Source organism: Manihot esculenta, chromosome 1 (genome assembly GCF_001659605.2).
Source record: "Manihot esculenta cultivar AM560-2 chromosome 1, M.esculenta_v8, whole genome shotgun sequence".
In the NCBI taxonomy this organism is placed as follows: domain Eukaryota; kingdom Viridiplantae; phylum Streptophyta; class Magnoliopsida; order Malpighiales; family Euphorbiaceae; genus Manihot; species Manihot esculenta.
In genome coordinates, this window is record NC_035161.2 from 35558856 (window position 1) to 35585003 (window position 26148).

Below are 26148 nucleotides of genomic sequence, written 5' to 3' on the forward strand. Positions count from 1 at the left end.
CTTCTAAACAAAATCTTAACACCTCTAGTGTTTGAACAAAATAAAAAAAATGATTTCTTTTATAATTTTTAATTTATATTAATATGCTTGGTAACCCTTCAAATTGAATAGATAATATAATTAAACCGAATCGAACATTTAGAAATAAAATTAACAACAAATAGAAATTAATTTAGGGTCAAGGAATTAATGCTTACTAAAAAAGAAGTATTACTTGTTTTAAAAAAAAAAGGGTATTATTTTTTTCCAGTAGACAAAGTTGTCTGAATCACAGAGAAAAGGATGCAATTATTTTCTACAAGGATTATTATCACTTTCATGGAAGAAATCAAGAGAACAAGTTAAATTGAAGCCGACAATTAGAATATATTATTATTTTTGGTAACGTAGAACCATTTTAAAAATAAGTAAATACTTTTTCAATTGAAATAAGAAAAAAATAAAAATATGTATGAAGGATGTAAACGTCAGCTAGATATTAAGGCATGAATCTTGCAGCTTTGTACATTAGCAATTCACTCGCTTGAATGTATCATTTCATCTTTAACATTGGCTTTTTATAATTCTGGGATATAGATCCTTTTTTTTAAATTAAATATAAAGAATGCAAATTATTACCTTTTTTTTCTAGTTAATCATGTTATGTTGTTTTTATTTATTTGAATGTAATGAAAAGCATGCAGTTCTAAACTAGAATGAAACAATAGAATTTTTGACAAGGAAAGTGGGAGAGAGTTACCCTACCCTACTGCTACAAAGAAAGAAGGATAAAATCATAATGAAATGGGCAGAGAATAAGAGGCTTTTGCTTTGGGAATCCTTCACTTTTGTAGCAAAAAGAGTGGTGCATGTGATATAGCTTTGGTGCTTCAGTTGCAGTGCTATTTTCTTCAATCAGATACCCTGTCTTTATATCTATGTCTATGTATATATTTTTTTACAAAAAAACTGCCTTTTTCTTCCCAAGCCCAATGCACTTTTCTTATCTTCTTTTATTTGTTTAACATTTAGGACCTTCAGTTCCTTTTCAGAAGATCTGTTTCGGCATTTTGCGACTTGTGCATGCTGCAGCTGCGGGGGTCCTAAATGTCTTAAATGAGCTAAAGACATGCTTAGAAGCTAAAACTACAACTATTAGTAGAGCTACAGCCTAATTTTCATGGACAGTACACAACTCCACTTTGGTGGGCATTGAATTTCCTGTATCCTTTGAATGTGTGAATTCTTCTCTTCCTAACTTCAACATCTTGTCTACCTTCCTTTTTTTTTCCCTCGTCAATGAGGGGATTATTTTATTTACTAGCTATTTATTGCGTGTTCCCACTAGCTTCATAATTCATCATTATTTTGATCCTCAAATTCAAAAAGTACCTGTATTGAAGTATGAAGATAGAAGATAGGATCTTCCATATCTGGGTACAAGCTCCATCGTTTAGATAAGGGACTCATGACAAAACCCACTATTGTTGATTTTTCTGCCGCATTTGTTTTATGCAATTCACATGCATCATGCATGCCCATCTGATTTTGGACCACATACCAGGACAAAAAGAAGTGCATGATAGGAATAGTAGCTCAAGAGAGCTGCCACCATTGAATTGGGTCTTTACTCTCACCCATGGGAATATTTATGAATGACCTACATATAATGATTGTGACGAGAGAGGGAGTTTATCTTTAAAATAGGACCATGATAGTCAACAAAATAGTGAATGAGCTTCATGCTTGAGGTCCTAAGGTATTAAAATCCCACTGATTTTTTTTTTCTAAGACATTTGAATCCCATTTCATGCATTAGTGGGGCATTCTATCTACTGTCAGGTCTGATGCTGCTGAGAAGGTTTGGCCGGTAAGAAGCTTAAGATTAGATAGATGTTATGCTGACGTGCATATCAGATTTCCATGATTGAGATGCGGGAAATGGGTTGAAAGGACACAGGACTCAAATGCGGACAACCGGTGGTAGTAGGTAACTCCAACAAGATTGATCTCAATTAGATATTATGGGGCCAGCAGTTAAATAAATCATACAAAGAAACATGTCAGTTACATCTGAAATTTCTAAAATTCTTGACAAGGAGCACCCATTGCCGAGGCACCTTCAATAGCCAACTGCTTGTCCTGCAATTCCTGCACAAGCTTAGTTTTCAAGGTGCCCCAGGTGCCATATGAAACTCGATATGCTGGGCATAAATTTTTTGTAAAACCTATCATAAACAGAACTAGTATTCCTATCAAATTTGTCATGAACAGTCGATTTTAACTAAACCAAGTCTCTGCAATTTCACACTATCCATAAGCATCCTAAGACCAGCTTTTAGTTCTGGTACCCCTTCCTCCAAGACGGCACAAACTGGATATATAGGAACATCTTGAACTCTTCTTTTCAATTCTTCATATACTTCATCAGCCCCTGCCTCATCAATTTTATTCGCCACAACTAAGGAGGGCCGATCAGACAGGCCCTCTTGATGATGCTCAAGCTCCAAAACTAAATCTTTCAATTGTTCCCACGGTGGAAATCCCTTTCTGCCATCTAATCCAGCAGCCAAGTCTAGCACATAAGCTAAAACCTTAGTACGTTCAATGTGCCGTAGGAAAGCATGTCCAAGTCCACGATTCTCGTGAGCACCTTTTATGAGTCCTGGAATGTCAGCCACTGTGATTGAGAAGTCATCAAAATTCAGTTTTCCTAAATTTGGCCTAAGTGTCGTGAAGGCATAATGACCCACCCTAGGTTTTGCTCTGGATAAAGCTCCTAAAAGAGTACTTTTACCAGCATTTGGCATTCCAACGAGGCCCACATCAGCAATGCTTTTCAGTTCCAGCAAAAGAACAGCCTCTGAGCCAGGCAACCCAATGCTAAGGCAGGATTGATCCTCACTGACATATCAGGATCCAAGACCATATCCCTATTGACTCCAGGCTTACTTAACTTGGCCTTCTTTGAAACATCAGGAGAAGACACATTACCCAAACCACCCTCCCCTCCACGAGCAACAATTATTTGCTGACCCAGTTTTGTTAACTCTGCAACATCATAGTGTATATGTTCCACACCTGCTGGCTCTCTTTGAATGGCTTGTATGCTTGCAAATTCCTCTGAAGTTCCTTTAGCTTGTGTTAATGAGCCACCAGAAATATCCGATGGCTCAGCTTCTTTTTCCATGTTTGTGCTCTTAGAGACAGACTGCCAGTGAGATTCTGATTGATCAGTATGGAGAGTGCCTGGAAGTTCCCACGGGTCCAAGTCTGTTTTGGAACAGTTTTGGACTGTAGATGGAAGTTCACCCTTCAAAAGATGAATTACAGTCCCGATAGGTACTTGCACAACCTACTACACACGAGTACTCATGGTTAGATAAACTGCCAAACAACAGGTGGCATCATAAAATCTTGCCGTTTATAGAACTTATAAATAGTAACCTTATCCTCCCCTCGAGTTCCTATCATACTCTTTGAAGCTCCATTCCCCCCTCTCGCTGCATTCTATACAATAAAGGCAGAACTTGAGTGTCCTCATGCAATAATACTAGTAGAGTTGAAAAAATACTGGAAAGGTAAGGACTACATACAACATGATGGTGTAAACCACTCAAGTCCCAGATTGCAGGGGAACACTCTAAAATCACATCACCACCTCTTCCACCTGTATTATTGAATCCACATGAACCAGAATGCTACCAGAAAGACTATTTCACAAATTTTAATGCACTTGCTCGTAAACACCATGCAATAATCAGCTAAATTTATGAAGTTCAACGGAAATAATGACGATGAAAGGGAAAAAATTGAACCCAGTATGAAGATTGAGAAACTAGATAAATTATGATTAAAGAAAAATAACCATAATAATATTGTATCCACTTGGTTTTTAGTATCACATCTAGCATACTTAATGCTGTTATAAAACTTGATCTAATAAACATACCATCAGGTCTGCCGGGGATCATGTTGACTTCGGCGAAAACTGGAGCAACCCTTTCCACCATCACCTCCCTTAGCATGTAGTGTAAACCTATCTCTCATTCTGGTTTCCTACAAATAGCACCCTAATAACCCTTTACTAAGATGAACAAGTAGTAAAAAAATCAAGAAATGATTACACAGAATTATGTGAAGCTATTAGGGTTATAAAAATGTGAGAAATAGGGAAGAAACAAATAGATTGGCAGACCTGCAAAGGGGCACACTTTGCTTTTGTGTGAGTAGCGTCTGAACAAGAGAACAAAGACAAATAGATCCATGGAGATTTAGAAGATTTTCTCAAGGCATCTATGTGGCAAAAGGATTTTGCGCAGCGTAACCGCATAACTCTCTTTTTCCTGTCTAGATATCCTTCAAATCCTCCTCAAATGGAAAAAGTTCGCATTCAATTTTTTGCTTATCTCTGCAACCTATAGAAAGAAATATCTTAGATACTGATACAGCAACAGAGACATTCCTGGAAAATTGTAAACCAAACCATGCCACAATGCAGATGCTGAACATGACCCATACAAGATAACTAAAGAAATTGATATTTACAGCACTTCACAGCCAGTTCCAACGAAAAGAATCCGCCTTCCTTTATTATAACATGTCCAGATAATCATAAAAACAAAATAAGTATCACTTTTAACAATCACATTTACCAAAATTTGCTAAATTGTCAGTTGCAAGCAAAGTAAAAGCTTTATTAAGCCCAACAACTTGTGCCATAAACAGACCAACAACTGAAACAATATGCTAGAAAGGAATTTGAGATAACCAAATAAAAGATGAAATATTCAGGAATGAGCACATACAGGCATCTAAAGGAAACAGACATTCAAAACATTCATCAAATCAATAATCAACAAGAAAATTGAATTTTAACAACAAAGAGAGTGGAGAAGGCTAATATGGTGTATTTAACACAAAATGAAAGAAACTAAAAGACCAAATTGATTGAACTTATATTCATCTAAGACCCTTGAATAAAACTTTCTTTCAGTTTACGGAAAAAAAAAATTGTTTAGTGATAATGAAAACTAATGGAGTCAAAGGAAAATGTCCATTGTTAAAAGAATTGAACCCATTCATAGGATTCCTCACCAGGCCTTGCAAGGAGTCTCCTTGGCCATGGTTCTAACATTAATGACCATTCTAATGCCACCAATGAGCTTTGGTTTGATATTAGGGTCATCAGCTTGAACCATTAAAAAAAAGGAACAAAGAAATAACCATTCTAATGTTGTAGGGGGCCAGGGATTTTATGGTTACTGTTAGGATCCCGTGTAGGATGTAGTTGTGGGTTGTGTGACGAGTCTTTTGGCAAGATAGGAGAAAACAAGGATGGATTTTCTTTTTGCGATCTATTTTGAAAAGCTGTCAGGCTTATCAGGGAGAACATGCAACCTCTTGAGTTTAAAGTACTCAAAGACCTTTTTGAAATTTTTTTAGCTAACGTTTATTAACCTGCTGTCAATTTAAATACAAGTTGGAGTTTTAACTCTCTCCTAAAAAATAAGAACTTAAAATAGCATAATAGAAGCTAACCTCGTACAAATCAGAATTTGAAAATAACTAAAAAAAATATGGAAATAACTAAATAACTAAACAAAATATGCTGGTAACATCATAAGACCCATGATCTTAGCCACTATCCATTACTATGCATAAACTCATAATCTATGCCACTATCCATTGTTGAATAACTATCCATTATTGCATCAATGACGAAGAATCTATTGGAATGGTGGTTTGCTAACATTAGTCCCCTCTTCCACTATGCACTTGTCTTCAAGCGCAAGCTTAGGAAATTTCTAGGAACTATTTAGCCAGTGGCTGGTCTATTGTGACATCTCCTGGGTCATCATCTGCTAACTCCAACTAACTCCAACCAGAATAGTTTTTTGCACCAGTTTTTGAAATATTCCCATGTCAAGTTCGGATAGTCTTGTAACAATTGTAGGAACTATAGTTGTGTTATACCCTCCAAGTGAAATGAAGCTAGATTAACCTTCTTCTCTTTTGAAGTTTGTTAATGTTGGAAAAATTGATCATATCTGTTGAGCCACCCTAAAGGATCCTCCCGTCCATTGAAACGGGTAAATTTTGAAACAATGGTACTTCTACTTGAATTTTCAGAACCTATTACTCCTTTGGCCTTTTGGGTGCGAGAGTGACTACCAATTTTTGTGAGTTGTGCTGAATTGACGATATCACAAGTGAGAGCTTCTAATTTTTAATTTAATTCATCATGCCAGGCCTTATTGGCGGCTTGCTCTTCTAAGAACAAGGTGAGAATTCTGCCAAATTGTTGCTGGATAGAATCCCCATAATCTCTAGCTCTGATACCAAATTGTTAGGATCCCGTGTGTAGAATCTAGTTATAGGTTTGTATAATGAGTCTTTTAGCAAGATAGGAGAAAGCAAGGATAGATTCTCTTTTTACAATCTATTTTGAAAAGTTGTCAAGCTCGTCTGAGAGAACCTGTAACCTCTTCAGTTTAAAGTACTAAAAGACTTTTTGAAAATTTTTCTAACTGACGTTTATTAATATGCTATCAACTTCAATACAAGTTGGAGTTTTAACTACATCCTAACAAATAGAAACTTAAAATAGCACAATGGAGACTAACCTCCTACAAATCAGCATTTGAAAATAAATAAACAAAACATAGTGGTAACGTCATAAAACCCGTGTTCTTAGCCACTACATATTACTAATGCATAAATACATAATCTACGCCACTACCCACTACTGAATAACTATCCACTGATGCAAACTACCCATTGTTGCATCAGTGACGAAGAATCTGTTGAATTGGTGGTTTGCTAATAGTTACCTACTGAAATTCAAGCATTTTTTTAATGGCACAACAATATTCTTCCACCTTCTTCGAAACGAAGGGATGGAAAGGAATTCATCAGGATGATTGAAAGACAATTATCAACGTTGATACAATACTGAGAGATACTTCTGGCTTGACTTTTAGCAGCTGAACAGCACACAAGAGACAGAAATGTTGTCGTATTATTGTAAACAAGTTCAATGCCGTCCCTGAATCAATTCCAGATTGGGTATTTGATTTATGACTATGAAAGGTGGATATTTCATTGCGAATTAGCAAGAATGGGTTTTAGATGGTTTGCTTTCGATAATTGTGTTTGCCATATTATCTTCACTTGGAACTCAAGAGTCAATCCATAGCCAATACAGGTGAGCAGTGCTCAGTTCAGTCCAGACTAAAAATGAGTAAAAAGCTGAATCTAATAGGAAATAAAATCAAACCGAACAAAGAGAAAAAATGATCTCAACTGGTTTAGTTTGGTTTGGTTCATCTGTTTTACTTTTTCTTATCTATTTGCAGAACCCATTTTCCTTTAGAAAAGGAAAAAAATTATACAATACTCCCTGTACACTAAAAATTAGTACTCATCCTCATAAAAAATTAGTTATTCCTAAAATAAAAAAAGTGCCCTTATACAATTGTGCTTGTGCAGCTGGAGCTGCTAATAATCTCTCTTAGAGAAGATCCAAGCAACAAGAGAGCAGCAATTTCAGCTTTCAACTTAAACATAGAATATTGTGTATGTCTAGTTCTAACAAACAGAGCATGTCAGATACTATAGTTGTACACATAAACGGCAATCCATCTTGTCATTTTGATTACGATATTTGAATTTTTACAAGGAAAACAAACAAAACACAACGAAAATCAAAACCGAAACAGCAGAACCTCAGCTCAATATCGCACACAAGACTCGAAGCGCAAAGAAAACTTGAGAAATGATTCAGAAAATTGAAAGAAAATCTGGGTAGAGAAGTGAAGCAAATGAGGGAAAGAGTGTTGACATTTTAAAGATGCTACAAAGGAATTGAGTGAAACCAGGAACAGCAAAGGGTAATGATCGATGAAACAACTGAACTTGGAGAGCCACAGACAGAAAATATGAACACTGGAGCTGCTTGTGTCGTTGATGGAGGTAGTCGAGTTCAGAGGCCGTACAAGTGGTCCTTCGAGAGAAGATATTGAGAAAGGGAAGGAGAATTGTTTGATTATATATTCTCACTTCGTCACCAAGAAAAACAAACTATCAGTATATAGAAATGTAAGTTTGTTTCATCATCTATCAAAGCAAATCAAAGTAAAAGTACCTTTCTTTGGAGAAAGTAATTGGAACATAAATAGACATCTAAAACTCAGTTTTATTTCCATATCCTCAGAAACCGGCTCATCTAATTAATTCACTTAAACAATTAAACAAACCCCTAATATATTTAGAAGAAGAGAAAGACAAAGAAACCTCAAGCGCGCGTTTGTTCAATTTGAGCTTCCTCAAGCTGTTAATGGCGTGAAAAATGTCACCTCGATAAATTGGAAAGCCTTCGCGCATCCAGCTTTGATAGGCTAAACCAACCGATTCTCCTCTAGCAAGCTTCTCAATTCTCAAAGATAAGCTCTTGGGTGCTTCTTGTTCTTCTGGTTCTAATATCTTCTTCTCGGGCGAACAATTGCTAGTGTAGGTACAGAGAAAATCGAAATTGCGAGGAATTTGGTAGAGAGGCGGACAACTGATAGAAAGTGTTCGATGAATTGCTTGACAGAACCAGCGTCGGCCCAGAACGGCCAGCGCACGCATGCTTCTTGTCCTTTTCGGGACCTGAAAGCGCGCTTACGCAAAAGAGCCAGAGATCTTATTTGAAAAAAGATGCCGCCACATGCAAATGCTAAGAGCCCAAAGTCTTGCCCAGAAGAGAAACCAAAATTGACGCTTAGCTGCCTACAATCCAGCCCAGAAGAGAAACCGAAATTGAAGCTTAGCTGCCTACAATCCAGCCCAAGTCCTTTTCTGGGATATTTTGTCCACGCCATTAATATTTATATAAATTATTGAAAATTAATATATGGATGCAAAGTTCAATGGAAATTTGGAATTGCATTCTGCTCCCTAAATTTCATTGTGGATAGACAATTTTTATTTATCCATGAATCACAAATGGGTTTGATATTTATTCTCAAATTTCTTAACATTTAAATATCAAATTTGAGATACTATAAGCACTAATTATCTTGTTTTTTTTCTTTGTGATAGTGATGAAGAATAATAATGCAATCAAAACAGAATCGTATGCCATCTTTTCCTTTTTGTATGGACGTAAACCACAGAAAATCATTTTTTATATTGTTTCTCCAAGTCCTTTTATTTATTACATTTCAGGTAATTAATTAGAAAAATATCATCAATGAAATTTAAACTCTAAAATTTTAATTATCATCATTGATTAAACTCTATTTGACAATACTAATTGATATAATAATTGTTATTGTCAATATAATTATTTAGATAATAGTTAATCAAATATTAGAATAAATAAATTTTCACAATTCAGTTTCTTAATCACTGATTATTAAATATTATTTTGAAAATTATCACCGAGCAAACGCTTGGAGTTGTACAATGTGGTGTGTAGGATACATGATTGGTTTTGTAATTAATCAACTCAACAAGGGAAGATAAACTAATGGGTAAAAAGGTCATCATTAATTCCAAGATTGCCCTCTGCTGAACAAAGCCAAAGAATAAAAATATAAAAAAGTAGGTTGATGTAATGTAAAGTGGAAAAGAAATTGCATCGCTTTGTAATCAAGATTACAATGACAAAGAAAAATGAATTAGTGGCCACATTGGATTAGTAGAATTTAGGTCAAATCTAATTAATGGCCAACTAATTTTTTTTTAAAAAAAAAAAAAAATCAAGAACCCTTGCCAAAAAAGCTTTCTGTAGTAGTCCTTCATGATTGCTCTTTTTATAGGTTCATGTTGCCCCCTTTCCCCAACTCAGTCCAAAATTTTCTGCTCCTGTAGTTCAACCTAAAATTTCTATTTATCCACCCTTTTTTTCATTCATTTATTTTAATACTCTATTTTTTTTCGTTTCTCATTTTATTTAATAATTATAATTGAGAATTTCATTTATGGGATTTATTGATAAAAAAATTTAATAAAAACTTTTTAACTTGTATGTTTTTTGGGTAATGTTGTGCCTGTGCGAATTGTGAATTTAACTTTTCATGAAATTTTATGTTATTACATTCTGTGGCTATGTGTGCATGTTATTAATAAACTTTATATAAAAATTAAGAAAATAAATTAATTTCAAGTTTCAACTTCAATACAAAGTGATATTGAAAGTGATAATCGATCATTCATCAGGAAAGGAAAAAGGAATTTATCCGTTAACATTAATATCTGGCTCTATATATCATCGTGAATTAATATGTAGGCAATGATTTGGATTTGTTTATCTAGTTTGATAATATATATATCTTGCAAATAAAAAAAAATCCCTGTGAACTACTTCCAAAATTTAAACTCTAGATAGGAGTAAATGCAGTGCCAACTTAACTGATTTTGGAGTGTTTGAAATATTGGGTAAAACAATAAAACCTGAATCGTGTTGAACACTGTCTTTAAAGATTTATTTTATGATCCCCCAGGATTAAACAAGTTCTTCTGAAATATACTTCTCAGGATTAGAACAACAAGAATTTATCTCGAATTTATAACCCAGCAGGTAACATAGAGAAAATAAATAATAAAGAAGAAAATTGGGAGTTTATATCTTTGTAAAGAGGAACACTATTTATTGTGGAAAACTTGACCGCTATATATGGTTATAAGAATCTTGAAATAAAATCATAACGGTTATATTTAATATTATATTTAAATCTCATAAATAAAATATTTAATGACCATAAAATCTTTAATTACCATAAAATATTTAACGACCATAAAATCTTTAATTACCATAAAATCTCTAATGACTATAAAATCTTTAATAACTATAAAATCTTTTTGAAATCTAAACTAATTTTACAACAATCCCCCACAGATTTCAAAAGATTTTCATTGCTGGATTTAGAAATTTAGAGTGTATGTTTCGAATCTGGTGTCTTTTATACTATGAACCAGACCTAAATTAATAATACTTAATATACAGAGTAATTGGTGAAACTTTTGTTTCTATGTACCAAAACTCTTTTTTATATGTTAATTTCTCATCAATCTCATAATACTCCACAGATCTTGTTGTCAACGCCGTTTTGCACTAATAGGCCATGCGCGCGCCTGGTAATTCATAAGTGCTCTAGAGATTATGCCACAATCTCATAGAAGCGGCCCCACTCCACACTTATATAGGTGATATCATCAAGTGTATACTGCAATTTATACACCACCCACAAGGGATATGAATATCATTAAAAGATTTCATCTCATCCTCTCATTAATGCAGTCTAGTACTTCTCACACCATAGAAAGGGACAACAATAAATAGTGCTATCAGAATTAGAAGGTGATTTGTTATTACCCATATGAACCTTTTTCATGGGATCTCTAATCGCAAAGGTTGGGTTACCATCACTGTTAATTTCAAACTGGCTTAGGTCCCATTCCTCTCGATGTTTCATCTATTAGTTTTCTCTCTAAAGATTTAGTCAGAGAATTGGCCAAATTCACTTCTGACTTCACATAATCAATGAAAATAGTTCCATCTTTCAGTAACTGCTTAACAACATTATGTCTCAGACGAATATGTTTATTCTTACCATTGAAAGTTTTATTCTTTGCAATGGCTATTGCCGCTTGACAATCACAACGCATTGATATAGATGGTGTTGATAAAAAATTCACTAAATGCAACAAACTCCCAATGATCTATGCATATTCAGACTCCAATTTTCTTTAATTGACAATTAGGATCATAAGGGGTAGTTACTGGTTTAACATTGAAATGTCCAAACTTCCTTAGAAGCTTCTCAACATAATGCTCTTATGATAGCATTGGACTATCATTCTTCCTTACGATTCTAACTCTCAAAATCACATTTGTCTATCCCACATCTTTCATATCAAATTTAGAGGCAATGAAAGTTTTTGATTTACAACTATATCATAATTTGTACCAAAAGTAAATGCATATGAACAAATAATCACAGATTCATAATTTATACGTTCTGTATATACGCACTTATCAATCATTTATACATTTTGTATATACACACTTATCAACTTCAACAGAGATAAAACCATCATTCAACAAAACTTAATCAAATTTCTCATGCCACTGTTTGGAAACTTGTTTTAAACCATATAATGATCTAAGAAGTTTGCAGACTTTATTTTCTTAACAAAAAATAATACAATCATTAGGTTGAACCATATAAATTTCTTCTTCCAAGTCTCCATTTAAAAATGTTTTAACATCCATTTGATAAATAACAAGTTTATGCTTAAAACCTAAAGCAATTAATACTTTAATAGAAGAGATTATGTTTCAGGAAGTTAAAACAAGTGTATGTATAGAAGCTAAAGCAAACTTATGAACTTGAGTTTATAGGTTTCAGCATAACTTATAAACATGCAATCAAAAGTTTTTGAACATATTTTTCATTTCTTAGGATCAGGAAGAATTGCTTTAGCAAGACACCCCCACACTTTTAAATATTTTAAATTAGGTGTATAACCTTTCTAAAGTTCATAGGGTATTTTATCGGTTTTCTTATAGGGTATCATAGTTTGTAGATAACAAGCAGATAATAAAACTTCCCCCAAAAGTTATTAGGTGAAGAATAACTTATTAATAAAACATTCATCATTTCTTTTAATATTCTAATTTTTCTTTCCACTACTCCATTGGATTCAAGTGAATAGGGTGGAATAAATTCATATATGTTTCAGGAAGCTAAAACAAGTGTATGTATAGAAGCTAAAGCAAACTTATGAACTTGAGTTTATAGGTTTCAGCATAACTTATAAACATGCAATCAAAAGTTTTTGAACATATTTTTCATTTCTTAGGATCATGAAGAATTGCTTTAGCAAGACACCCTCACACTTTTAAATATTTTAAATTAGGTGTATAACCTTTCTAAAGTTCATAGGGTATTTTATCGGTTTTCTTATAGGGTATCATATTTTGTAGATAACAAGCAGATAATAAAGCTTCCCCCAAAAGTTATTAGGTGAAGAATAACTTATTAATAAAGCATTCATCATTTCTTTTAATATTCTAATTTTTCTTTCCGCTACTCCATTGGATTCAAGTGAATAGAGTGGAATAAATTCATAAATTATTCCTTCTTTTTTCACAAAAGTCATTAAATAAGATACATTCTCCACCTCTATATGATTTTTTTTTAAATTTTAATTTTCCTCTTTAATTGATTCTCTACTCCAACTTTACACAATTGAAATATATCAAATGCTTCGTCTTTGTTTCTGAGCAAATATACTTTAGTATATCTAGAATAGTCATCAATAAAAGTTACATAATATATATATATATTTTTTATTAATATAAGAAGCACTAACATGTCCTAATCTAACATGCCATAAATCAAAAGAATCAAGCAAAAAAGCACAAGATGATGTATTTCCATTTATTATTGCAAAAATATTGAGAATAAAGAGTCTCTGATTACAATAACATTTTTCAATAAAAATATCATTTTTAGTCAGTATAATTTTGTCTAACTCAAAGGACACCTTAATCTCATCATTTCTCAATAGTGTTACAGAAATTAAATTAGCTCTCATATTGGATACATGAAGTACCTCATTAAGTGCCAATGTCTTGTCAGATGTGAGTTTGAGAAAAACTTTCCCTTTACTAAGGACACTTGCAGTCCTAGACTCACCCAAATACACATGTTCTTTTCCTTCCCCCACTATAAAGTAGGAGGTAAATGCATTTCTGTTTGTACAAATATGCCTAGTAGCACCAAAATCTACTACCCATTCTAGCACATTAGCTACAAGAAAAGTTTGAGAAATAACCGCAGCAACAATGTCATCTCCTTCAACTAAATTCATTTTTGGTTTAGGAGGATTGTCATTTATCACTCTTTTCCTTTTAAAGATGAGATTATTAAACTTGAGTTTATAATCAGATTTCTTGTTTTCATACCTGTTATTTGATTTGTGCACTTTTTCTTTGTACAAGATTTGCTCTTGTAGCCAACATCCTTAGCAGTATATTTCAAGTTCATTGAATCTCATATTTTTTCATTGAATCCCATATTTCATTGAATCTCATATTTTCTTGGCTTCCTTGTAGGAACAGTAGTTATCAAAGAAATGGTTAAAAAGAGTACTGATAATTGTATACCTACATACCTTATTAGAATAGACCCATATTTCATGCAATTTTGGATCAACAGCAGGTACATGTCTTGATTCTCAATTTTTGAGATGTGAGGACAGTAGACAGAAGAGACCCACCATTTGCAAAAGTAAGAAGCGTGGCGGCGGAAAGAACAACAGAAGTAGTGGTAGTTATAATGTCATTGGAGTAGGCAGTGCAGAAGCAAAGGCAGTGACAACATTTGATTCCATTTGTGTAAAGATAAATCCTTAAGATTGTTGAAAATATTGGATAAAACAATAAAACCTGAGTCGTGTTGAACACTGTCCTTAAGAATTTATTTTGTAATCCCCAAAATTAAACAGGTTTTTCTGAAATATACTTTCCAAGAATCAAGACAACAAAAATTTATCTGATTTATAATCTAGCAGGTAACACAGAAAAAAAAAATAATAAAAAAAAATTGAGAGTTTATATATTTGTAAAGACGAAAATTATTTATTATGAAAATTTAACCGCTATATATGATTATAAATATTTTAAAATAAAATCATAACGGTCATATTTAATATTATATTTAAATTTCATAAATAAAATATTTAATGATAATAAAATTTTTAATGAATATAAAATATTCAACAATTATAAAATTTTTAATTATCTTAAAATTTTGGACTATCATAAAATCTTCTAAACTAATTTGTTACTTCACGAGTTGGTAGACCAAATCTAGATTGTTTTTCAGTAGGTGTTTGGGAGACGTCATCATCACCTGCCTCCGGGGTTTCAAACTCAAGATTGACAAATAAACAGAGGTTTGCGCTTTTTTTGGGACTCAACCTAACATGGGGAAGGGAGGAAAATAGAAACCTGATTATCGGGGATTCCACGCACTCTTCCGGTCAGTGGTAGGCAAGTTAGTTTAGATGAAATCATAATAAAATCTTTATCATCAAATCAATAGCATAAGTAGTTATGAAACTCAACAAATTGAAGTCGATTATAACAGATAATTATAGAAAAGAACGAAAGAGGAGGTGGGAAAAGTAGATCATATTTAAGTTAAAAGGAGTTATAACCATAGACAACAACACTAATCGAGTTCCCCTTCCAAAAGTACACAGAAGACCAAGTTAAGACCAGCAAAGCAGAAACACTTAACACATAAAACAAGCCATTCAGGAAATTAAATCCTCATACAAGGATTTTGATTACCTATGGCTGTTTTATTTACAGCAGCAAGCCGACAACTATTTTACATATTCATTAACAAACCCTTTTGCATCCGTTTTTTTGGGGATTTATTAAAAACATCAAGTACAGGCTTTGCTAGGTCCATGTCCATGCTGCTTTCTCATTTGCAGTTGCATGGATCACAGCTGCAGCTTGATCCACACTTGCACCCATTTCCACTCTCAGCACCAAAGTTCATCTCAGTACCCTCATAGGACCTGCAAAAACCACACTAGCTCTCAATTCTTTGTACAATCAAGAATCTAACTTCGATTTAGCTGCGCAAATAGAATTATAGAATTTCTCCGAACTCAATTAAGGTCTCAAATTCAAACCCAAAATGATTGTGAGTCTTACATCTTAGGAGGTGCAACTCCTGCGATGAGAGTCTCAGTTCTGGTGTTCTCTGAGATGTCAGGGTACATGCCACAGCTGCAAGAATTCAAGAAGATGAGGAAAGAAAGATTGGAGAGAAAATCTTAGGAAGTTTGTTTGGTGTATGAGAAACAATTTTCCAAGAAAAAGAAACTCTTACCCGTTGCAGCCGCTGCCGCACTTGCATCCAGAGCCACAGCCACAGTTTCCTCCGCAGCAAGACATTTTCTTAGGGATTTGGAAGAGGCTTATCACTTGGCAATTGATTTCTTCAACTATAGGATGAATCATAAGGCGCTTGCCTCAGCTCCAATTTATACTGCAGTTGGAGCTGAAAGTCTTTCATATCCACCATACACGTGGAAACATCTAACGTCAGTAACATCTGTGTGGCAGGTTCTATCTCCCCTAGGTAAGAACCGACAAATCTCTCTCTATCTCTCTCTAACCTTTCTTTCTTTGTCATCACAAATCATAATATTTGAAATATATTAATTATCTTAACAAAATCAATTAATTGGCTTCTTCTAAACAAAATCTTAACACCTCTCGCGTTTGAACAAAATAAAAAAAATGATTTCTTTTATAACTTTTAATTTATATTAATATGCTTGCCAACGCTTCAAATTGAATATATAATATAGTTAAAACGAATCCAACATTTAAAAATAAAATTCCATTTCAAAAAAAATAAAAAAATAAAATAAAATTAACAGCAAACAGAAATTAATTTAGGGTCAAGGAATTAATGCTTATTAAAAAAGAAGTCTTACTTTTTTCCAGTAGACAAAGTTGTCTGAATCATAGAGAAAAGGATGCAATTATTTTCTACAAGGATTATTATCACTTTCATGGGAGAAATCAAGAGAACAAGTTAAATTGAAGCCGACAATTAGAATATATTATTGTTTTTGATAACGTCGAACCATTTTTAAATTAAATAAATAATTTCTCAATTGAAATAAGAATAAAATAAAAATATGTATGAATGATGTAAACGTCAGCTAGATATTAAGGCATAATCTTGCAGCTTTTTACATTAGCAATTCACTCGCTTGAATGTATCATTTCATCCTTAACATTGGCTTTTTATAATTCTGTAATCTAGATCTTTTTTTTTAATTAAATATAAAGAATGCAAATTATTACCTTTTTTTTTCTAGTTAATCATGTTATGTTGTTTTAATTTTTTTGAATGTAATGAAAGCATGCAGTTCTAAACTAGAATGAAACAATACAATTTTTGACATGGAAAGTGAGAGAGAGTTACCCTACCCTACCCTACTGCTACAGAGAAAGAAGGATAAAATCATAATGAAATGGGCAGAGAATAAGAGGCTTTTGCTTTGGGAATCCTTCACTTTTGTAGCAAAAAGAGTGGTGCATGTGATATAGCTTTGGTGCTTGAGTTGCAGTACTATTTACTTCAATCAGATACCCTGTCTTTATATCTATATCTATGTATATATTTTTTTACAAAAAATCTGCCTTTTTCACCCCAAGCCCAATGCACTTTTCTTATCTTCTTTTATTTGTTTAACATTTAGGACCTTCAGTTCCTTTTCAGAAGATCTGTCTCGGCAATTTGCGACTTGTGGATGCTGCAGCTGCTGGGGTCCAAAATGTCTTAACTGAGCTAAAGACATGCTTAAAAGCTAAAACTACAACTATTAGTAGAGCTAGAGCCTAGTTTTCATGGATAGTGCACAACTCCAGTTTGGTGGGCCTTGAATTTCCTGTGTCCTTTGAATGTGTGAATTGTTCTCTTCCTAACTTCAACATCTTGTCTACATTCCTTTTTTTTTCCCCTCGTCAATGAAGGGATTATTTTATTTACAAGATATTTATTGCGTGTTCCCACTAGCTTCATAATTCATCATTATTTTGATCCTCAAATTCAAAAAGTACCTGTATTGAAGTATGAAGATAGAAGATAGGATCTTCCATATCTGGGTACAAGCTCCATCGTTTAGATAAGGGACTCATGACGAAACCCACTATTGTTGATTCCTCTGCCGCATTTGTTTTATGCAATTCACATGCATCATGCATGCCCATCTGATTTTGGACCACATACCAGGACAAAAAGAAGTGCATGATAGGACTGGTAGCTCAAGAGAGCTGCCACCATTGAATTGGGTCTTCACTCTCACCCATGTGAATATTTATGAATGACCTACATATAACGATTGTGACGAGAGAGGGAGTTTGTCTTTAATCAACAAAATAGTGAATGAGCTTCATGCTTGAGGTCCTAAGGTATTAAAATCCCACTTTTTTTTCGAAGACATTTGAATCCCATTTCATGCATTACTGGGACATTCGATCTAATGTCAGGTCTGATGCTGCTGAGAAGGTTTGGCCGGTAAGGAGCTTAAGATTAGATAGATGTTATGCTGACGTGCATTTCAGATTTCCATGATTGAGATGCAGGTAATGGGTTGAAAGGACACAGGACTCAAATGCTGACAACCGGTGGTCGAGTCCTTTTCAACGCAAATGAAAAATCAGATGCTCATATGGTCCGCCCACCCCCCTAAAAAAAAGAGAAGATGGCCCCATTCAGACAAATGACAGCTATTTTAAATGGTCCATCAAATCTCAGATCAGAGCGTTTAGTGGAAATGTACCACCGGTGAGGCACCAGCTAATTTATCACCACTTCAAGAAAAATATGATTAAAAACAACAGAAATAAGGTAAATGCACGTACAAATGCTCAAGTCAAATGAACCAAAACAGTCCCGAGACGTTCCACCTTTCTCGTTGAAATAAAAAAGACACGGCAAGTCGGCAACGCATGCACGCAGCATTCAAAGAACTTCCACCAGTGTAACAAGTATCTGGAGGTGGTAGTAGGTAACTCCAATAGGATTGATCTCAATTAGATATTATGGGGCCTGCAGTTAAATAAATCATACAAAGAAACATGTCAGTTACATCTAAAATTTCTAAAATTCTTGACAAGGGGCACCCATTGCAGAGGCCCCTTCAATAGCCAACTGCTTATCCGGCAATTCCTGCACAAGCTTAGTTTTCAAGATGCCCTAGGTGCCACATGAAACTCGATATGATGGGCATAAATTTTTTGTAAAACCTATCATAAACAGAACTAGTATTCCTATCAAATTTGTCATGAACAGTCGATTTTATCTAAACTAAGTCTCTGCAATTTCACACTATCCATAAGCATCCTAAGACCAGCTTTTAGTTCTGGTACCCCTTCCTCCAAGACAGCACAAACTGGATATATAGGAACATCTTGAACTCTTCTTTTCAATTCTTCATATACTTCATCAGCTCCTGCCTCATCAATTTTATTCGCCACAACTAAGGAGGGCCGATCAGACAGGCCCTCTTGATGATGCTCAAGCTCCAAAACTAAATCTTTCAATTGTTCCCACGGTGGAAATCCCTTTCTGCCATCTAATCCAGCAGCCAAGTCTAGCACATAAGCTAAAACCTTAGTACGTTCTATGTGCCGTAGGAAAGCATGTCCAAGTCCACGATTCTCGTGAGCACCTTTTATGAGTCCTGGAATGTCAGCCACTGTGATTGAGAAGTCATCAAACTTCAGTTTTCCTAAATTTGGCCTAAGAGTCGTGAAGGCATAATGACCCACCCTAGGTTTTGCTCTGGATAAAGCTCCTAAAAGAGTACTTTTACCAGCATTTGGCATTCCAACGAGGCCCACATCAGCAATGCTTTTCAGTTCCAGCAAAAGAACAGCCTCTGAGCCAGGCAACCCACTGCTAAGGCAGGATTGATCCTCACTGGACATATCAGGATCCAAGACTATATCCCTATTGACTCCAGGCTTACTTAACTTGGCCTTCTTTGAAACATCAGGAGAAGACACATTACCCAAACCACCCTCCCCTCCACGAGCAACAATTATTTGCTGACCCAGATTTGTTAACTCTGCAACATCATAGTGTATATGTTCCACATCTGCTGGCTCTCTTTGAATGGCTTGTATGCTTGCAAATTCCTCTGAAGTTCCTTTAGCTTGTGTTAATGAGCCACCAGAAATATCCGATGGCTCAGCTTCTTTTTCCATGTTTGTGCTCTTAGAGATGGACTGCCAGTGAGATTCTGATTGATCGGTATGGAGAGTGCCTGGAAGTTCCCACGGGTCCAAGTCTGTTTTGGAACAGTTTTGGACTGTAGATGGAAGTTCACCCTTCAAAAGATGAATTACAGTGCCGATAGGTACTTGCACAACCTACTATACACGAGTACTCATGGTTAGATAAACTGCCAAACAACAGGTGGCATCATAAAATCTTGCCGTTTATAGAACTTATAAATAGTAACCTTATCCTCCCCTCGAGTTCCTATCATACTCTTTGAAGCTCCATTCCCCCCTCTCACTGCATTCTATACAATAAAGGCAGAACTTGAGTGTCCTCATGCAATAATACTAGTAGTGTTGAAAAAATACTGGAAAGGTAAGGACTACATACAACATGATGGTGTAAACCACTAAAGTCCCAGATTGCAGGGGAACACTCTAAAATCACATCACCACCTCTTCCACCATTTCCACCTGTATTATTGAATCCACATGAACCAGAATGCTACCATAAAGACTGTTTCACAAATTTTAATGCACTTGCTCTTAATCACCATGCAATAATCAGCTACATTTATGAAGTTCAACGGAAATAATTACGATGAAAGGGAAAAAATTGAACCCAGTATGAAGATTGAGAAACTAGATAAATTATGATCAAAGAAAAATAACCATGATAATATTGTATCCACTTGGTTTATAGTATCACATCTATCATACTTAATGCTGTTATAAAACTTGATCTAATAAACATACCATCAGGTCTGCCACGGCGATCATGTCGACTTCGGCGAAAACTGGAGCAACCATTGCCACCATCACCTCCCTTAGCATGTAGTGTAAACCTATCTCTCATACTGGTTTCCTACAAATAGCCCCCTAATAATCCTTTACTAAGATGAACAAGTAGTAAAAAAAATCAAGAAATGATTACACAGAATTATGTGAAGCTATTAGGGTTATAAAAATGTGAGAAATAGGGAAGAAACAAATAGAGTGGCAGACCTGCAAAGGGGCACACTTTGCTTTTGTGTGAGTAGCGTCTGAACAAGAGAACAAAGACAAATAGATCCATGGAGATTTAGAAGATTTTCTCAAGGCATCTATGTGGCAAAAGGATTTTGCGCCGCGTAACCACATCATTCTCTCTTTCCTGTCTAGATATCCTTCAAATCCTCCTCAAATGGAAAAAGTTGGCATTCAATTTTTTGCTTATCTCAGCAACCTATAGAAAGAAATATCTTAGATACTGAACCAGCAACAGAGACATTCCTGGAAAATTGTAAACCAAACCATGCCACAATGCAGATGCTGAACATGACCCATACAAGATAACTAAAGAAATTGATATTTACAGCACTTCACAGCCAGTTCCAACAAAAAGAATCCGCCTTCCTTTATTATAACATGTCCAGATAATCATAAAAACACAATAAGCATCACTTTTAACAATCACATTTACCAAAATTTGCTAAATTGTCAGTTGCAAGCAAAGTAAAAGCTTTAGTAAGCCCAACGACTTGTGCCATAAACAGACCAACAATTGAAACAATATGCTAGAAAGGAATTTGAGATAACCAAATAAAAGATGAAATAATCAGGAATGAGCACATACAGGCATCTAAAGGAAACAGACATTCAAAACATTCATCAAATCAACAATCAACAAGAAATTGAATTTTAACAACAGAGAGTGGAGAAGGCTAATATGGTGTATTTAACACAAAATGAAAGAAACTAAAAGACCAAATTGATTGAACTTACATTCATCTAAAACCCTTGAATAAAACTTTCTTTCAGTTTACAGAAAAAAAAAATTGTTTAGTGATAATGAAAACTAATGGGGTCAAAGGAAAATGTCCATTGTTAAAAGAATTGAACCCATTCATAGGATTCCACACCAGGCCTTGGAAGGAGTCTCCTTGGCCATGGTTCTAACATTAATGACCATTCTAATGCCACCAATGAGCTTTGGTTTGATATTAGGGTAATCAGCTTGAAACATAAAAAAAAGGAAGAAAGAAATAACCATTCTAATGCCGTAGGGAGCCAGAGATTTTATGGTTACTGTTAGGATCCCGTGTAGGATCTAGTTGTGGGTTGTGTAACGAGTCTTTTGGCAAGATAGGAGAAAATAAGGATGGATTTTCTTTTTGAGATCTATTTTGAAAAGCTGTCAGGCTTATTAGGGAGAACATATAATCTCTTGAATTTAAAGTATTCAAAAACTTTTTTGAAATTCTTTTAGCTAACGTTTATTAACCTGCTGTCAACTTAAATACAAGTTGGACCCCCCTAAAAAATAAGAACTTAAAATAGCATAATAGAGGCTAACTTCCTACAAATCAGAATTTGAAAATAACTAAACAAAATATGCAAAGAACTAAATAACTAAACAAAATATGATGATAACATCATAAGACCCATGATCTTAGCCACTATCCATTACTATGCATAAACTCATAATCTATGCCACTATCCATTGTTGAATAACTATCCATTATTGCATCAATGACGAAGAATCAGTTGAAATGGTGGTTTGCTAACATTAGTCCCCTCTTCCACTATGCACTTGTCTTCAAGTGCAAGCTTAGGAAATTTCTAGGAACTATTTAGCCAGTGGCTGGTCCATTGTGACATCTCCTGGTCATCATTTGCTAACTCCAACTAACTCCAACCAGAATAGTTTTTTGCACCCGTTTTTGAAATATTCCCATGTCAAGTTCGGATAGTCTTGTAACAATTGTAGGAACTATAGTTGTGTTATACCCTCCAAGTGAAATGAAGCTAGATTAACCTTCTTCTCTTCTGAAGTTTGTTAATGTTGGAAAAAATGATCATATCTGTTGAGCCACCCTAAAGGATCCTCCCATCCATTGAAACAGGTAAATTTTGAAACAATGGTACTTCTACTTGAATTTTCAGAACCTATTACTCCTTTGGCCTTTTGGGTGCGAGAGTGACTACCAATTTTTGTGAGTTGTGCTGAATTGACAATATCACAAGTGAGAGCTTCTAATTTTTAATTTAATTCATCATGCCAGGCCTTATTGGCTGCTTGCTCTTCTAAGAACAAGGTGAGAATTCTGCCTAATTGTTGCTGGATAGAGTCCCCATAATCTCTAGCTCTGATACCAAATTGTTAGGATCGCATGTGTAGAATCTAGTTATAGGTTTGCATGATGAGTCTTTTAGCAAGATAGGAGAAAGCAAGGATAGATTCTCTTTTTACAATCTATTTTGAAAAGTTGTCAAGCTCGTCTGAGAGAACCTGTAACCTCTTCTGTTTATTCTCAAAGACTTTTTGAAAATTTTTCTTAACTAACGTTTATTAATATGCTATCAACTTAAATACAAGTTGGAGTTTTAACTACCTTCTAACAAATAGAAACTTAAAATAGCACAATGGAGACTAACCTCCTACAAATCAGCATTTGAAAATAACTAAACAAAACATAGTGGTAACGTCAGAAAACCCGTGTTCTTAGCCACTACCTATTACTAATGCATAAATCCATAATCTACGCCACTACCCACTACTGAATAACTATCTACTGATGCAAACTACCCATTGTTGCATCAGTGACGAAGAATCTGTTGAATTGGTGGTTTGCTAATAGTTACCTACTGAAATTCAAGCATTTTTTTAATGGCACAACAATGTTCTTCCACCTTCTTCGAAACCAAGGGATGGAAAGGAATTCATCATGATGATTGAAAGACAATTATCAACGTTGATACAATACTCAGAGATACTTCTGGCTTGACTTTTAGCAGCTGAGCAGCACACAAAAGACAGGAATGTTGTCGTATTATTGTAAACAAGTTCAATTCCATCCGTGAATCAATTCTAGATTGGGTATTTGATTTATGACTATAAAGGTGGATATTTCATTGCGAATTAGCAAGAATGGGTTTTAGATGGTTTGCTTTCAGTAATTGTGTTTGCCATATTATCTTCACTCGGAACTCAAGAGTCAGTCCATAGCCAATACAGGTAAGCAGTGCTCAGTTCAGTCCAGACTAAAAATGAGTAAAAAGCTGAATCTAATAGAAAATAAAATCAAACCTAACAAAGTGAAAAAATTATCTCAACTGGTTTAGTTTGGTTTGGTTCATCTGTTTTACTTTTTCTTATCTATTTGCAGAACCCATTTTCCTTTAGAAAAGGAAAAAAATTATACAATACTCCCTGTACACTAAAAATTAGTACTCATCCTCATAAAAAATTAGTTATTTCTAAAATAAAAAAGTGGCCTTATATAATTGTGCTTGTGCAGCTGGAGCTGTTAATAATCTCTCTTAGAGAAGATCCAAGCAACAAAATAGCAGCAATTTCAGCTTTCAACTTAAACATAGAATACTGTCTATGTCTAGTTCTAACTGAGCTCAGAACAGAGCATGTCAGATACTATAGTTGTACACATAAACAGCAATCCATCTTGTCATTTTGATTACGATATTTGAATTTTTACAAGGAAAACAAACAAAACACAGCGAAAATCTAAACCGAAACAGCAGAACCTCAGCTCAATATCGCACACAAGACTCGAAGCTCAAAGAAAACTTGAGAAATGATTCAGAAAATTGAAAGAAAATCTGGGTAGAGAAGTGAAGCAAATGAGGAAAAGAGTGTTGTCATTTTAAAGATGCCACAAAGGAATTGAGTGAAACCAGAAACAACAAAGGGAAATGATCGATGAAACAACTGAACTTGGAGAGCCACAGGCAGAAAATATGAACACTGGAGCTGCTTGTGTCGTTGATGGAGGTAGTCGAGTTCAGAGGCCGAACAAGTGGTCGTTCGAGAGAAGATATTGAGAAAGGGAAGGACAATTGTTTGAGCACTAGAACGAGGAGACTGCAATATCGTCGAGGGGAGAGATGGAGGGAAGGTTGCAGGGCAGCGGCTTGGTGCAATCAGTTGAGTTCCTTATTTTTATAGACCAATCGAAGTAATAAGTACAAACTAGAGAAATTTTACTTTTTTGGTTTGCATTAATCCGCTAGAAGTGAGCTTCATCTGTTCTGCACTCCTATAATAACTGTATAATTATAATTGGTGTAATGATTCACTCATTAGCAAAACCCTTTAATCGATTAATTAACTAAACCAAGTCTAGCTGTCTAGGAACAAAAAAAAATCCAATATTTTGCAAATTGAAAACTTATTATGATCATAAAATATCATAAGGCACGAAATTGTATCCAAGTATACCAGACCAGAGGCAGCCCAAAAACATAACAGTGAAAAAATCAATCATACTACCGTACCAGAGGCAAGCAATAACTAGCGTCACAGTGAGAACATGGAGAAGGCAGCGTCACAGCATCACAACTCAAGCAATTGAAGAACCAATAGATTGAAGCGCGTCACAGCAAAATCCATGACGAGGTTGTAAATAATGACGGCCAGAAGTCGAGAATGAAGGCGAGATTATCGAGGCAGACAGTGGAGCAGAGAGAGATAGCCGTTAAGAACTCAAGATTGAATGGCTCTGCGGCGAAGTCGACAATAGAAAGTGAAGAACAAACTAATGCGAAGAACAGCCGAGAGAAGAAGAAATGGTCCAATGGACTCCAATTAAGGTGGCCAAAAAATATCTTTATTAGGAATCAGTGGGCTGGACCAGGAAGTAATGGGATGAGAATAGGTGGACAATGGTTGGTAAATAGAGGAAGGTCTTTACGCTTAATGAAAATAATATAAGAATTAAAATTCTTCGTTACTAATAATTAAATGGAATTGGTTTAAAAAAATAATTAAATCAAACTAAATTAATTGAAAAATAAAAAAAAATCTACTCTAATAAATAAAATTAATTAAAATCAATGTAAATTCATTATCAATGGTCGTGGACTGCTCTACTAGATAGCAATGTATTAAAATATTTTTTTAAGTATTCTATCGGATTAAATTATACTAAAATAACTTTTTAATAGCATATAATTGAGTTTGAAATTGAGATAGATTGATTATTAAAAAATAAATAATCTGACTAATTTGGATCAATTCAATATATTTTAAATTATTTAAATTTATTTATATAATTAATTAATGCAAACTTATTACTTCTAGCGAGTGAGATGGAGATGAATTTCTAAAGCTGAATGATTGATTAGTTAACTGGAGATTGGTTGTATTTGTAAATTGTAATAGATTGAAATTGATATACATGAGGATGACATTTTATCATATTCATACTCTAGCATAATCGTTTACATGAGTATCAATAATTCAATATCAGACATTTTATCATATTTGACTCGTAGACCGACCACTTTTATAAAAGAAAAAATTCAAACAAATTCTAGTAAAATATTTTAAGATTTTTACTTATTTTAAAATG

At 34.5% G+C, this 26148-nt stretch overlaps 2 protein-coding genes and 1 pseudogene across 2 annotated transcripts; all 3 read right to left on the reverse strand.

Annotated features, from left to right (window-relative positions):
- Positions 1–1963: 1963 nt before the first annotated feature.
- Positions 1964–8649, reverse strand: LOC110625420 (annotated as a pseudogene).
- Positions 8650–15154: 6505 nt separating this feature from the next.
- On the reverse strand, positions 15155–16045 carry LOC110625223 (metallothionein-like protein type 2). The gene is made up of 3 exons (XM_021770857.2): positions 15885–16045; positions 15707–15781; positions 15155–15567 (listed from the first exon to the last, which is right to left on the reverse strand). The coding sequence occupies exons 1-3, from the start codon at positions 16013–16015 to the stop codon at positions 15471–15473; spliced, it is 303 nt and encodes a 100-aa protein (XP_021626549.1). The 5' UTR covers positions 16016–16045; the 3' UTR covers positions 15155–15470.
- A 2538-nt stretch (positions 16046–18583) lies between these two features.
- Positions 18584–25376, reverse strand: LOC110625051 (probable GTP-binding protein OBGM, mitochondrial). The gene is made up of 6 exons (XM_021770666.2): positions 25073–25376; positions 20804–21023; positions 20555–20663; positions 20190–20272; positions 20041–20103; positions 18584–19948 (listed from the first exon to the last, which is right to left on the reverse strand). The coding sequence occupies exons 2-6, from the start codon at positions 20939–20941 to the stop codon at positions 18857–18859; spliced, it is 1485 nt and encodes a 494-aa protein (XP_021626358.1). The 5' UTR covers positions 20942–21023; positions 25073–25376; the 3' UTR covers positions 18584–18856.
- Between the last annotated feature and the right edge of the window lie 772 nt (positions 25377–26148).

Coding starts and splice junctions, on each gene's coding strand:
- LOC110625051 (XM_021770666.2), bottom strand. CDS start 20,941: ATGATGTGGTTACGCGGCGCAAAATCCTTTTGCCACATAGATGCCTTG. Junction 20,273..20,554: donor TCGCCGTGGCAGACCTGATG/GTATGTTTATTA, acceptor TCAATAATACAG/GTGGAAATGGTGGAAGAGGT. Junction 20,104..20,189: donor GTGGTTTACACCATCATGTT/GTATGTAGTCCT, acceptor TTTATTGTATAG/AATGCAGTGAGAGGGGGGAA.
- LOC110625223 (XM_021770857.2), bottom strand. CDS start 16,015: ATGATTCATCCTATAGTTGAAGAAATCAATTGCCAAGTGATAAGCCTC. Junction 15,782..15,884: donor TGCGGCAGCGGCTGCAACGG/GTAAGAGTTTCT, acceptor GAATTCTTGCAG/CTGTGGCATGTACCCTGACA. Junction 15,568..15,706: donor GGAGTTGCACCTCCTAAGAT/GTAAGACTCACA, acceptor TGGTTTTTGCAG/GTCCTATGAGGGTACTGAGA.